Here is a 15,653-nt window from a genome sequence, read left to right on the forward strand (position 1 = left end):
AGATGGTGATGAACAGGGAGGCCTGGCGTGCTGCGATTCATGGGGTCGCAAAGAGTCGGACACGACTGAGCGACTGAACTGAACTGAGTATGTGGGAATCCAGTGTGGCATTGAATTTTTAAATAAGAGACTAAAAATACCTTAGCAAAAAGAACTAAAAGGAATTAATGTTTCCTTAATCAATGGCACTTAAGTACAACTCACTACTCACCCATCCTCTCCCATTTTTGGTAGAGTAAATATAGTAAAGTTCAGGAAATAAGATGACTATATATGTTAAGGGTTTCCTTTGTGGCTTTGATGTTAAAGAATCTGCCTGCAATGCAGGAGACCTGGGTTCGATCCCTTGGTGGGGAAGATCCCCTGGAGAAGGGAATGGCAACCCACTCCAGTATTCCTGCCTGGGAAACTCCATGAACAGAGGAACTTAATGGGCTACAGACCATGGAGTTTCAAAGGACTGGACATGATTAAGCGACTAACACTTTGACTTTCTTTCGTATTTGTTAACTTTATCAAGTGCAAACTTTTTATAGTTGATAGTATTTTTAAAAATCGTCAAAATCTTTTTCTTTTATATCAGGTATTAATATTATTCTTTAGTTCAACTTGGCTGTTCTTTTAAAATCCGGTGGAATTCAATGTAGAGTTTTCTATGACAAAACTCAATTTGTAACATTCAGAAAACAAAGATCATGGCTCACCGACTCAATAGACATGAGTTTGAGTAAACTCCGGGAGTTGGTGATGGACAGGGAGGCCTGGCATGCTGCAATTCATGGGGTTGCAGAGAGTTGGACATGACTGAGTGACTGAACTGAACTGAACTGATCTTAATTGTAAGTTAATGAGTAACTAGCATCCAACTTAATCATTTTATTTTGGGTAATTTTTAATTTTTATTCTCTTTCAGCATAGTGGAGACTTTACAGTCTCTCTCAGTGATATCATATTGACCTGGAAATACTTTCTACATGAGAAATTAAACTTACCAGTTGAAAATATAAAAATGATTGACCATTATGAAGACATCAGGAAGATTTATGATGATTTCTTAAAGAATAGTAACATGTTAGATCTGATTGATGTTTATAAAAAATATAGTGATTTGACTTCTAATTGTGAAAATTATGCGAACATATCCCCGGTAAGCATTTTTTTAAATAATTCTGTCTTAGTTGAATTAAAATTTGGCTAGATTTATTTTTATTTTAAGTGATGGTATTAGCATTTATAGTAACTTGATGATGCTTTTGCTTTTTGGATCATGTTAAGAGTGGAAAATTTTGCTACCTGAAAGCTAGTCGTTACTTGAGAGAAATATTTTGGTGGTAAATTTTGTTGAACTTGTGTTATTAATATTTTGTTAAATTATAAGGACAGCTAATTATTAGATTAAAACATTGTTAGTAAATCAATACCAAATGTGTGATTTCTTTTTGAATAATGTCAAGGATTGCTTTTGTATTTTACTTTCTTGGTTTAGGGTGCATCTGTTCATTTGGCATATATAGTATAAATAATTGCTATGACTATGGATTAATAGTTTTTTACTAAGGTGGAGTATGATTTAATGAGAATGTTCAGTATGATACACTCTGTATGAGGTAATATTCTATTCCTTTTTTGCAGACATATTCATTGCTTTATTTTTTTTTATAGAGTATGAATTTTAAAGTTAATGGAGTATCATCCTTCATAGCTTGGTTGATATACTATTCTAGAATATATTTGAATATATCTAGTATGTTTTAACATATTGAAATATATTTCTTTATCTTAATATTTACCAAGTGCCACTAAAGTAGTAATTAAACAGTGGTAAAAAATAATAATAATTGTAGCCATAATTAGAAGAAAATGTTTCCTGGAATTTCTAAGATAATAAAATATTTTACAAATATTTCTTTTCAATAACTTGGCAGTAATGTTTTGGCTTCTTAGAATAGAAAACTCCACAATAACAGTTATTTAAGATAATGGAAGTTTGTTTCATTCCTTTGTAAAAGATGTCTAAAGGTGAGTAAGCATCTAGGACTTGTATGATTGGTTCATGGTTATCAGATACGTAGGGGTTTTCGGTCATTCTGCCCTCTCTCCCATCTTAGTTCTTCACTTCTACTCTCAAGATCACTTGTGGTTCAAGGTAGTTGTTGGAGCTCCAGATGTTGTATCAGCATTTCTTGCAGCAGGAAGTGGTAAGAGAGGACAGTCTCTTTTCCTTTCAAGTGGTGTACCTCTTTGGCTTCCATCTCACTAACCAAAGCTTAGTCACATGGCCACACCAAGATGCTAGCCAGGATGGAGAATATAGTTTTTATTCTGTGTAGTAACATGCCAGAAACAAAAAGAAAGCTCAGATACTAAGGAAGAAGGGGAGAATGGATACTGGCAGCTGGTTTGTTGTCCTTGCCTCATTGGGCCATCATGAAAATCCTTGCCCATTTGTAACTTCTCAAAATACATTCAGGTACATGCATACCCTGGCATACACACCCCCACCATAATAAGGATACTTGTGATTGAAGACAGTTTTTTTTAATAATTCCCCTCTAGTTATATTTTATGTGCTTACTTTTAGAGATGATTTTTAACTATTTTTCACAAAGCTAATTTAGAGAGACTAATGAAACACAAGTTTTTAAAAGCCAGTGAGAGTATTATCTGCCTGAGGTCTTTGTTTTCATTTTATCCTTTGCCTCTAAGTTCTCTAACAAGTTTCTTCATTTAAGTGAATTAACTAATAGTGTGCGATATATAAGGTTCTACATTTGAAGATGTTCTGCCTCCAGATATCAGTATGTCTCCTCTGCAGAACATCAGGAAAGAAGCGGGAACTGCTGAGATAGTAATATATGAAGTAGAACATTTTCTGCGTTTAAATCTTAGAAGACTAACAACTTGGTCGATACTTACATTACTCAAAGGAAACTTGGAGTGAGGAAAAAATGAGCAGGAAAATATCCTTAGATTGATTTTTTAAAAAATATGCTAAATATCTTAAAGTATCTTTAAAGATATGTATCAGAAAGTTTTAAAGATTTCTGAATTTAAAGATCCTGAAATTTCATGATCCTGATAAGCATTCTTTGTTTTTGATTTATTGTAGCCTAAATAAGGTAAGAATTATAAGGAGTTAAGATAAAGGTAATGCAGGGAAGTTCTGGGAACATAATTTGAATGATACCCCTCTCCCTTTTATTTCCTACTTTTATAATTCTGCTGCTGAGGGATATGGATGCAGGGCCCCATGGGCATATAGGAGCATAAAGTGAAGTTGCTCAGTTGTGTCTGACTCTGTGGCCCCATGGACTATAGCCTACCAGGCTTTTCTGACCATGGGATTTTCCAGGCAGGAGTACTGGAGTGGGTTGCCATTTCCTTCTCCATGGGATCTTTCTGACCCAGGGGTTGATCCCTGGTCTTCTGCACTGCAGGCAGACGCTTTACCCTCTGAGCTATAAGGGAAGCCCCATCTAGGAGCATAGAAGTCTTTCTTCTAACTCAACTCTAGGGAGAACTGGTACAGTGATTGCTTTCATAAACTGAACAATTATCTGGAGGACAAAATCCTCCAGGAGACCTAGGCTGAGGAGCAAATATGGTGAATCTTGAGAAGAGCTTGGTGGTGGTAGTGGTGGTTTAGGCACTAAGTCATGTCCAACTTTTATGATGCCATGGACTGTAGCCCTCCAGGCTTCTCTGTCCATGGGATTTCCCAGGTAAGAATGCTGGAGTGGGTTGCCATTTCCTTTTCCAGGGGATCTTCCCAACCCAGGAATTGAACCCCAGTCTCTTGCATTGCAGGCAAACTCCTTCACTGCAGGCAGACTCCTGCGCTGCAGGCCGATTCTTTACCAGCTGAGCTACGAGAAAAGTCCTGAGAAGAGCTTAGCAGTCCTTAGAGATCTCGGGAACGTCAATACATGCCTTCTATGAGTGTGCCAGGGTTCCCTGACTCTCAGGAAGCCATTAAGTAGCCCAACAGATGGTTTTACTGTTGGTGAGGCTTGAGAGACCACAAGAAGACTTTCTCAGCCTAAGCAGGTGACTGGCAGCCTGTTTATTTCTCTACAGTCAGCTGAGCCTCAAAGAACTAGTGAAAAAAAGGTCTTTGGGATTCAGTTGACTGTTTAGGTATATTAAATGATGACAGTACTATGAATAATGGAAGTTGAAACGATCTCTACTCCTTATGGGGGCTTCCCAGGTGATGCTAGTGATAAAGAACCTGCCTGCCAATGCAGGAGATGCAGATTCCATCCCTGGGTCAGGAAGATCCCTGGAGGAGGGCATGGCAACCTACTCCAGTATTCTTGCCAGGAGAATCCCATGGACAGAGGAGCCTGGCAGGCTACAGTCCATGGGGTTGCACAGAGTCAAACACAACTGAAGTGACTTAGCACACATGTACTACTCCTTATGGAGCAGCAGTGGAATTCTCAGCTGATTGTAGTAATATTGTGTAATTCTTACAGAGTCGCCTATTGGATTTTCTGTCTGGCAGAGAGTATGCAGTAGATGATGAGACTGATTTTTCTGAACCAGCATCACCAATGAGTAAACACAACCAGGAAAATGAAAAGGTATGGGTAAACTGAGTAAATTAAAGCTGGATATGATCCTCTTCAAATCGCTATGAATTTGATTGTATATTACAGTTTTTTTTTTGTTACTTTTTACAAGTTTTTAATTTGTTGAGTAAAAATATATTTGCAAAGAGCAGTACATTAGAGACTGGCAAGAGCATGATATCAGTAATAATCAGTTTATTGTTTTGTACATGGTAACAGGCACTGTGCAAAATAGGTATCTCTCTAAGTATCTAAAGATACTTAGAAAAGTAGCTAAAGATACGGGTGGCCAGAGTTCTTTGAATTTTTGTATTTGGTATACTTCCCAGTTAGCCTTTTAAATGGTTGATTCTTAGGAGGATATGTACAATTGAAAAATCTATTCTCTACTCTTGGCAGCAGAATAAATGATGTATCATGAGTTCTGATAACAGGATTTGTTGTGCAAACAAACCATAGAAAAGTAATACAGGCTTGGTCTACTGTAATTTGCCTTCAGTTGAACAGTTTGCTGGATTCCTAATAACAGTAGTAATCCCTCAACTTTTTTTTTTTTAACTGCTCCTCAAAGCTTGTGGAATCTTAGTTCTCAGACTAGGGATTGAACCCTGGCCCTCAGCAGTGAAAGTACAGAGTCTTAACCACTGGACTACCAGGATATTTTCCAGATTGCAGTTTCAAAAATATATTTTATCACTATGGGATTCCCTGGTAGCTCAGATAGTAAAAAACTTTACTGTAATATGGAAGACCTGGGTTTGATCCCTGGTTTTGGAAGTTACTCTGAAGAAGGGAATGGAACCCCACTCCAGTATTCTTGCCTGGAGAATCCCATGGACAGAGGAGCCTGGTGGGCAACAGTCCATGTGGTCGCTAAGAGTTGGACATGTCTGAGTGACTAAGCCTCAGGTAAATACCTGTATGCCTACTTTTTAAACTGAATAATGTACTTTATGGTCTTCCCAGGTGGCTCAGTGGTAATGAATCCGCCTGCCAAGCAGGAGATGTGAGTTTGATCCCTGGGTGGGGAGTATCCCTGGAGGAGGAAATGGCAACCCACTCCAGTATTCTTGCCTGGGAAATCCCATGGACAGAGGAGCCTGGTGGGCTACAGTCCATGTGGTTGCAAAAGAGTTGAACACAGCATGGTGACTAAACAGTAGCAACAATGTGGTGTATATCTGCATCTAATATTTTTTCTGTCCTATTTGAAAGTTAAATTGCTGACATCATGACGATTAAGCCCTAAAATTTTTCAGCATATTATTTCCTGAAAATGAGGGCAGAACTACAATACCATTATCATATACAAGAAAACTGAAGTAGTCCCTAATATCATCCATTTACTAAATTTCCAGTTCAAATTTCTCCGTTTGTCCCCATAATGAGTTTTATGTCTCCGTAGATTCTTAGCATTCCATTCTTTTTTTTTTTTCCCTTGTTAATTTTTCTGTTGAGTTCCTCCTGGTATTATTTAACTTGTTCCTCTATTTCCAATAAACTGGAAACACCTAACTGCTTGCTTAGGTTGAGGTTTAACATTTCCTGATAAATACTTCATAACCAATGCTGAGTATTTCATTTGGTATCATACCAGTAGACTTCCCTGATAGTTCAAAAGGTAAATAATTCACCTGCCAATGCAGCAGACCTGGGTTTGATCCCTGGTTTGGGACGATCCCCTGGAGAAGGGAATGGCAACCCACTCCAGTATTCTTGCCTGGAGAATTCCATGGACAGAGGAGCCTGGTGCACTCCAGTCCACGGGGTCTCAAAGAGTCTGACACAACTAAGCAACCAATACACAAGAGACACAAACTCAAGTTGTCCTGAATTTGTGAGTTCTTCCCAATATAAAGATGTAGTTTTTCTTTTGCTGTCAAAAAAGGTCTAGTGATAGTCTGACACTATAAATATCCTGTTTCCCAGTAACCTTTCACCAAATGGTTTTGAGCATGCATTGATAATCCTGGTATGAATCAGTTATTTTTTTAGAACTTGCAGAATGGTTAGTTTCCAAGTCTGTCATGTCTTTGCACTAATTTTCTGTCATTTCTCAGTGAAGAAGAGCTTTATCTCATTAACTGGGATGAAGTACAGTTCCCTAAAAATGGCAGGATCACTATTCCCTTTAATTACCAGTTTAGGAGTTAGCGTAATAGTTACTTATAGGAAGCAAATTAGATTTTTTTTTCTGTTTTCTTTCTCTTTTTATGTGTGTTTATATTACTATGTACTTACAAATTTTTATTTATTCAGAATTTTAAAATCAATTAGTCATTAATCTTTGGTGCTAAAATGTAGGGGTCCACTTCAATTTGGGTCCTCTTAGACTTTTGAGTACTTCCTTCTTTTCTGGTACAAGAAAATATCCAAGCCTACCTTTGACTGTTTCCTGCTTAGGCATAGGTTCTTTCAGTGATTCTAACTGTTTTCTCTTGCTTGCTTGTTTTTTCCTCCTACCTTGACAAAATGCTTACCAAGTTGCCTCATCTTTTCTTGTGATACTTAAGGAGTACTTTCATACCTCAAGAGGGTAGATCACTTATAGGTCTTTTTGATCTATCTTAAAGACTACAGGGAGGAAGCAATAATTGTTATTGTGCCTTTTATTTAGAAGGAGTGAACTAATTTATACATGTAAAATGACCTAAATGACCAGCAATGAGGTCCAGCCTATTCCAATGGAATATCCTAATAAGGAGCCTCTTAAAAAATTATATCTTCTGTGGAAAATGGGTAGATTATAAGAATGTACAGCTTTTATCCCAGTTTATTTCTCTATTTACTAGATGAATTTATGGAAGGGATATAATAGGTCTTTGTTAGAAGAAACAAAAAGAAATTATAAAAATGATTAAGAGAGCCCAAATAATGGGGTTTATGCCAGCTGCATATAAGGATCCAGCATAACTCAAAGATCCTAATATTTGTAGCTTCAAATACTAGGTGTGAATTATATAAAGTTATCACCACTAAACTTATTTTACAATAAAAAATTATCTTAAAGGGATAACCATGAAAAAGGATTTTATTAACAGCCCACAGGATAACTGGAATGAACTTTTTATGTACTTGGTACATAGAAACTGAAGGCCTTCATTGTAAGCCTTTAGTTTTTTATTTAAAACAATGGGAACCCTCTTACACTGTTGGTGGGAATGCAAACTAGTACAGCTACTATGGAGAACAGTGTGGAGATTTCTTAAAAAACTGGAAATAGAACTGCCATACAACCCAGCAATCCCACTGCTGGGTATACACACCGAGGAAACCAGAATTGAAAGAGACAGGTGTACCCCAATGTTCATCACAGCACTGTTTACAATAGCCAGGACGTGGAACAACCTAGATGTCCATTGGCAGATGAATGGCTAAGAAAGCTGTGGTACATATACACAATGGAGTATTACTCAGCTATTAAAAAGAATGCATTTGAATCAGTTCTAATGAGGTGGATGAAACTCGAGCCTATTATACAAAGTGAAGTAAGTCAAAGAAAAACACCAATACAGTATATTAACGCATATATGGAATTTAGAAAGATGGTAACGATGACCCTATATGCGAGACAGCAAAGTAGACACAGATGTAAGGAATAGACTTTTGGGCTCTGTGGGAGAAGGCGAAGAGAATAGCATTGAGAGAATAGCATTGAAACATGTATATTACCATATGTGAAATAGATCGCCAGTCCAGGTTCGATGCATGAGACAGGGCGCTCAGGGCTGGTGCACTGGCATGACCCAGAGGGATGGGATGGGGAGAGGGTGGGAGAGAGGTTCAGGATGGGGAACACATGTACACCCATGGCTGATTCATGTCAATTTATGGCAAAAACCACTACAATATTGTAAAGTAATTAGCCTCCAGTTAAAATAAATTTTAAAAAACAACAATGGTAGTTTCTTAGTTTCAATCTTTTACTTTTTATCTTTTGCCTTCTTGGATTATATTTTCTGAGAGATTTTTATCCACCAGTTAGCTGATGGATTTGATTTTATGAGGACTATTAAAGTAACAGCCATCCTCTCAACCATTTTTCTGTTACTTGCAGAACTCTAATTTTTCTTTTGCAGAGTATTTTTGGAAGGCAATATATTTCTATTAAAATTCCAAAATAAGTTTTTGGGCTGTAGTCTTGCGAAGATATATTTTGATCACCAAGTGTGCCTACTAATGCCATACCAGTTCCTCAAGTAGATGAATGGAATGAGTTGGAGAAACAATGTTTTTGTTGCCTTATTTTATTTTACTTCATTTTGTTTTTCCCTGAAGTATTAAACTATTGCTTTAGAAATTCTGAAGTAATGAAGGGAAAAATAGAATAAAGGCCACACACAAAAAAAATCAGCTAAATAAAAAATTCTATGAGTATATTAGTTCTGGTCTAATTTTTTTGTTCATTAAGTGTAAGAATTTATGTATTGACAAAGAAATAAAAAAATACTTGTATAAATTTTAATCTCAAGTTAGAAAAACTGACTTTCTTCAAATTAAGATTGAGTATATATGCATTTCAATAATAGTTAAGGGATAGGAAAAGAAACTTGAAGTTCTCAGAAAGTTTAAATAAAATTGTTCAACTCCTAAACAAACATTGCAAGTATTTTGTGGTATGGATAGAATCAGTTTATTAAACAAATAAATGGAACAGTATCTTTATTTTTGGTATCTTGGTAAAAGCTTCAATCTTGTGGATTTTTTCAATTTAGGCCCTTGCTTCTGGATAGCATAACTGTATTTATGTGGAATGCTTTTCCAGAGAGCCACTTTAAAACCTACTTGCAAATACAAGAGCAGGGAAACCATAACTGCCATGTTATCTGACCATAATGATAGGGATAGATTTCCAATTGTAGCCATGAGTTAAAAGAAACACTCTGTGAGGACTCCAAGATGTTTTTGCCTGATGTTTTCCTAACATCACAAAAGGACAGAATTTTCTAACCCTAAAGAAAATCTCCTATAGCTGGAGACGTGGGAGTTTAAGCCCTGATTTTATACCCAGTGAGGATCACAATTATACATATTGGTAAACTCTCATTGTTTTTGGACAGGAGAAGCACAGTGAAATAGAGATTGCATGAAATTAAATGTAGAAAGAGTAAAAAAGTTTCTGACTACAACGTCTCTTTTCTCTGCTTTGATTTTTGGGAATTTGTGTCACCCTTTCTGTGTGTTTTAGACTGTGCACTGTGAGGTTAAAATGGAAACTTTTGCGTTATAGATTCACATGATGTATTATGATTTACTGTGAAAGTAGAGATGAAAGACTTTTGAAATAAAGCAGAGAACTATGTTATACCTTTTATTACAATAAAATTTTAGATCTTAATGACAATTTTAGTTCAGTTTTACCTCAGTACTTTTCTTTGTAAGCCAATGTAATAAAAAATATGTAATCACTAATTTGATCCCAGATAAGGGCTTCCCAGGTGATGGTAGTGGTAAAGAACCCACCTGCCAATGCAGGAGACATAAGAGACATGGGTTTGATCCCTGGGTCCGGAAGATCCCTTGGAAGAGTGCATTGCAAACCATTCCAGTATTCTTGCCTGGAGAATCCCATAGACAGAGAAGCCTGGTGAGCTATGGTGCATTGGGTCACAAAGAGTCAGACACAACTGAAGTGACTTAGCACACAAGTTTTTGTTAATAATTTCAATTTTGAAATAATCTAAAAGGGCCAGCTACATGTATTAGTTTTTCCTTCATTTACCATTGAATAAAAGCAGATTGAGAACCTATTAATAAAAATGGATTAATTACCTGCTATAATGCCAGTCATTCTTTTAAGCCCTGAGGATACATCATTTGCTCTCACAGAACCCATAAAGTAGTAGAAAGACTTAAGAAAACAAAGTATTAGAAAGTATTGATACTTATGTAGAGAATTATAATTGACTGATATGCAGAGTTATAACAGGTGATAAGAAGGAAAATATGTGAATTGCTACTTTATACTGGAAAATCAGAGATCCTCTCTGCAAAGGTAACGTTTAGTATCTTTATTACTTAAGAAAAATAATTTCATAGAGTTAATATTCAAACTGTTTGTTTTAATCAGGTTTGCTTAAATTATATTTTGAGTCCATATTTAAGGTAACCTTTTCCTGTCCGTTGAGATTTTTTTAATTGACCTTGACTGCCTCCCATGTTTCAAGAATTGTTTTTTTTTTTAACGTGAAATTTAAGTAATCCTAAAGCATGTTATCTTTAAAATTGCTTTTAAGATATATATGAACTTGAAGCTTCCTTAATAATTGTCTAAGAAACTTTCTATTGATTTGTAAGTTTTAATTTCTACCTTTTAACTCTTTTATGCTTCTTAATTTTAATGAGATTAGACAGAATATGAAGAAATCTTAATTTTAATAAGGAAAATATTTTCTTAGAGTTTACAGATGATAAATTATTGTGTCTTTAGCTAAGTTATCAGTCACTGCATAGTTTATGAATTTTATAAGTTTTGAACATAAGTTGAGGTTAGCCTTTCTGAATCTATTTTCTTAAGATAATAGCCAAGGGGAAGATTTCAAGTGAAGATTCTAAGAGAAACATCTAAGAATTTAAAAAAAGAAAGTAAAAACAGGATTCTAGAGCAGGGTGAAAGTAGTTGAAAGGGAGAGAATAAGAAGAGAGTGCATACAGGTAATTTAATTTTGATGAAATCCAATTTATCAATTTTTTTTCATATTATGGATTGTACCTTTGGTCTCATATGTAATAACTTCCTAATTCAAATTCATGAAGATATTCTCCTGTTTTCTTCTGGTACATTTAGGTCTGTGGTCTATTTTGAGTTAATTTTTATAAAAGATGTGAGGTATAGGTGAAGTTCATTTGTTTTATATGTAGATGACCAATTGCCCCCACTCTCTGAGATAAATGAAACAGAATAGTCCAGAAAGACACCCAACTCAGAGAGTGTAAATACTGTGCTATCTTTTTTTTTTTTAACAATTTTTATTTACTTATTAAAAAGAAATATTTATAATCTCAAGGTTGAGAAGGCTTCTTAAGACCCAGAAAACAAAAAAGATTAGGGAAAAGATTAATGAATTTAATCATTATAAAGCGTAAAATTTCTTGACCTGTTCTGTTAACAGTAGTAAAAAGTAAGCAACAGACTGAGAGGAGATCTTTGCTGGGGTATAAAAAGAACTACTGTTAATAATAAGAAAGCAAACAAATTACACAATAGAAAGTTATGCAAAAGAATGAGCAGTCAATTAATAAAAAAAAAAAAAGATGGCCACCACAATTTTAAAAAGATGCCTAGTCTTTCAGGTAATCAGAGGAAATCATTAAAAATTTTAGTTTTATAACACTAAGCATTGTCCAGGGTATAGGAAAATGGGAACTCTCCTACACTATTGGTGAGGGTATAAGTAGGTACAAGTGAACGACACTTGGCAGTATGTATTAAAATAATAAAGTAGTACAGTAAAAACACAACATGTATACTGGGAGATCAATATCAGAATATACAGGCAGCAATGTTTATAATAAAACTTTGGAGGAATCTAAATGATCCTCGTTAGGGGAATGACTAAATTGTAATGTTTTTATATTAGAAGGCTTATATTAGTGTTTATATGAAGACAGGTTAAGTCCATCTTTATAGGCCTGAAAACTTCCTGATATTCATTATGTAATATTTTTTCCTTTTTTTCACAGTAGGTGGAATTAAATTGTAACATATTAGCAATTTGCAATAAAATTTGTATATTTTCCAGGAATATATATACTCCTGTGAGAAGTCTTTTCATTAAAACATATTTTCTACTCTATTTAAAGTATCTGTTAAAAAATAAGAGGGGGAGCACCCCTTAGTGCCTCAAAGGAAATAGGAAAATTAAGACTGAGTATCTCTTGGGTTCCAAAGTTTCTGCCATGGGAAGGAAATCAATACTATGCCATCTTGACTACTGTAATTATGAAGTAATTTTTAAGATCATGTCTCAGCATATTTAATATGTTGTTTCTGTTTCTTCTCGCTTACTTTTTTTGATGATCTGTTCACCTTATCTTGCATACTTAATGTGTCATTTTGCTCTGGCTGCTCTTAAGATTTTTCATCTTTGGATGTCAGAGTTCAATTGTAAGTTACAGGAGTGAGTTTCTTTGTGTTTTCCTACTTGAGTAGCTTCTTAGGTCAATAAATTAATGTTTTCCACCAAATCGGGGTTGCTTTTGTCTATAATTTCAGCAAATATATTTTCTCTTTAACTCCTCCACAGAGATTTCAGTTATAGATATGTTGGTTTTTTCTTCTTTTTTTTTTTTTTTCCTTCTCTTTTGTTTTTCAGATTTGGTAATTTCTATTGATACATCTGTATGTTTGCATAGTTTCTTTTACTTTCTCCAAATTGCTGTTGAGCACACCTAGCAAATATTGTGTATCAGTTACTGTACTTTTTGTCTGTAGAATTTTCTTCCATTAGAGTGTCCACTTTTCTGTTGTCATTTCCTCTAAGTCACCAATAACATACTTTCCTTTAATTCACTGAACACATTTTATTTTAGTTCTTTGACTCCAGCAGTTTCTTTGATCTCTGTCAGCTAAATTCTAATAACTCTAATAACTCTAAGGTCCACTTGGTGACATTTTCTATTGACTGCTTTTTATCTTGAAAAGAAGTCACACTTTCCTTTTTCTTGGACTGTCTAGTAATTTTTGGATGAAACCAAGACATTTCAGGTAATATTTTATAGCAACTCTAGTTTTTTCTTGTGTTCAGAACATTGGTTTTTTGTTCTGGTATGCAGGTGACTTGCCTGGATTCCAACTTTATATTTTGTCTCCTTGGTGGCGTGCAGCTTTTTGGATATCTCTCTTATGATTTCCCTTTACTGTTTTTTTTTTTTTTTAAGCTTGGCTTTTGTAGCCCTTCCCTCTGCCTGCCAAATTTGGCAGGTAGCCAAGTATTTGGGGACGATATGGAGCTTATTCTTTCCATGGATTCCTTTTTCCTAGGGATTTTCCTGAATTTTCCAGTTGTTCTGACAGGTGTTGGCTTTGTATATTGAATATTTCAAGCCTGTCCAGCTTCAGCTTTCTGTCACTTAAGCTATCCACAGTTGTGGAGTGCACTTGGTTTAAGAAACCTTCAGACCCATAGCTCCAGTTCTTTATAACTCAATCTTTCTAGTATATATTTCTTTCTGATTGCTGTCTGTGTTTTAGATGGAGCCTTTGAAATCTTCCCTATGCTTGCATAATTTCGCTGTCAGCTAGGGATTTTGGCTATTTATGATCTCAGTTGTTTCCAGAATTTCCTCTTTTAAATTTCTAGCTGTTTTCCCAGCTCTGAATTCTAATCTCTGGCACCTTCAGTCACGTCTATTTTCCACAGCCATAGTCATGAAACTTGGGCCAGTAAACCTCAAACTTAATTCATACCCTTCTTATTGGAATTCTTTTAAAACTAAATGTTTCTCCAGCTTCTATTTTTTGGATACTTCCCAGTATCTTTTAGTAGTATTTAAATTTTTTAATTTACTATTTAATGTTTGTTATTTAAAGGGTTCACATGATCAGTCACTGTTACTGGAAATCACAATTCCCTAGTATTGAATAACCACAAACTTGAAATTCTTACCCTTTTTGTTGCAGTTCTTCTAAAATTAAGTTCTTCTCCAGCTTGTATCTGCTCCTGGATGCCATCCAGTGTCTTTACATAGTTAAGTTTTAAAAAATTTACCTAATATTTTGTAGTTGTTACCTGTGGGAATTAATATTATTAATTCTGTAGTAGTAGAAGTTGCAAGGCCTTGAAAAGCTATAGTTAACTAATTTGAAGAAAAAGATCATTGAATGCCCCAGTTTATCATTTGACTGTGAAGGATTATTCATATATGAAAGAACTGATGTCAGGTTATTCATATATGAAAGGTTATATATATCAGGTTATGCATATATGAAAGAACCTGATATCAGGTTCTCCCAAATATTATTTTTATCTTGTGCTTCAACAGTCTCTAGTTCTGTGTTTTAGGGTAGTTAATGTCAGCAACAACTACTTTTATTTGCTAACATTTGGTTGAATCTCTTTTAATACTCAGTTGGTTTCTTGGTATTAAGTCAGTATCTTGTAATACTTAAGAAATTTAGCAATTTAACTTCAGCCCTTATATCTTGCCCTGTAAAGAGACATGGGTATAGTACCAAATAGTGCCCATAGGCCCATCCCTTATGCTTCAGGGGAGTTCATTATTGGCTATTATTTAGTGGCAAATATATGTAGGGGAATGAGATCAGGTCTCATCAGAAACGCAGCTGTACCTTTTATATAATTTCTTAGAAGACATTTTCCAGCAATTATGATAGTTGTTATTTACAGATTTTCATTGATGGCAGGTTAGTTTCATGAGCAAGGATATGTTCTTTGTTCAAACCAAATTTTTCGTTTATACGGCAATTCTCATTTCCCAAAGAGCTGAGTGAGCATTTGTCATTGAATGATCATAAGTATTTTACTGTATATTTAAAAGATTTGTGAATTTAGAAATATTCAATAAAGGAAATATTTTATTGTACAGGTACGGTTACTAGCAAAGAAAATTATCTACTCATATTTAAACCTGCTAGTGAATTCGAAGAATGACTTGGCTCTGGCTCATATTCTCAATATTCCTGATAGAGGACTTGGAAGAGAAGCCTTCACTGATTTGAAACATGCTGCTCGAGAGAAACAGATGTCTATCTTTTTGGTATGGACATGTTACATTTTCAAGATTTTCTAGAGATTCTGAACTGTGGATCCATGTACCTTAATGTAGAATTCTTGTAGCTATGATAGTACAACTTTTAAATTGTGAATATGTGTTCTACCTCATGTATTTGAAAGTCTTCGGTATTTTTTTTCTTACTATATCCTTCAAAGTTAATAAGGGAATATTTTCTAAAGCAGTGTTTGCCTGCATGTGTTCTGTAGAATGCTAGTGCAGTTAAATTTTCCTGAAATAAATAATTTCAAGAGGCAGAAGTTCCTATTCAGGGCTCCTTGAATAAATATTTCCAAGGGCAAAAAGTTGGAAATCATGTATACCCTTTTTGGATATACAGAATTC

General features: G+C 35.1%; 1 protein-coding gene across 2 annotated transcripts in view; it reads left to right on the top strand.

The window, feature by feature from the left end:
* Positions 1–15,653, top strand: part of PARPBP (PARP1 binding protein) — a 61,549-nt gene that overhangs the window by 11,277 nt on the left and 34,619 nt on the right. For both annotated transcript variants that reach the window (XM_004006674.5, XM_042247145.1), the window contains exons 3-5: positions 914–1,147; positions 4,479–4,586; positions 15,123–15,293. In XM_004006674.5, the coding sequence (XP_004006723.2) occupies positions 914–1,147; positions 4,479–4,586; positions 15,123–15,293 (513 nt within the window). The remainder of the gene's footprint in view (positions 1–913; positions 1,148–4,478; positions 4,587–15,122; positions 15,294–15,653) is intronic.

Source organism: Ovis aries, chromosome 3, assembly GCF_016772045.2.
Source record: "Ovis aries strain OAR_USU_Benz2616 breed Rambouillet chromosome 3, ARS-UI_Ramb_v3.0, whole genome shotgun sequence".
Lineage (NCBI taxonomy): Eukaryota > Metazoa > Chordata > Mammalia > Artiodactyla > Bovidae > Ovis > Ovis aries.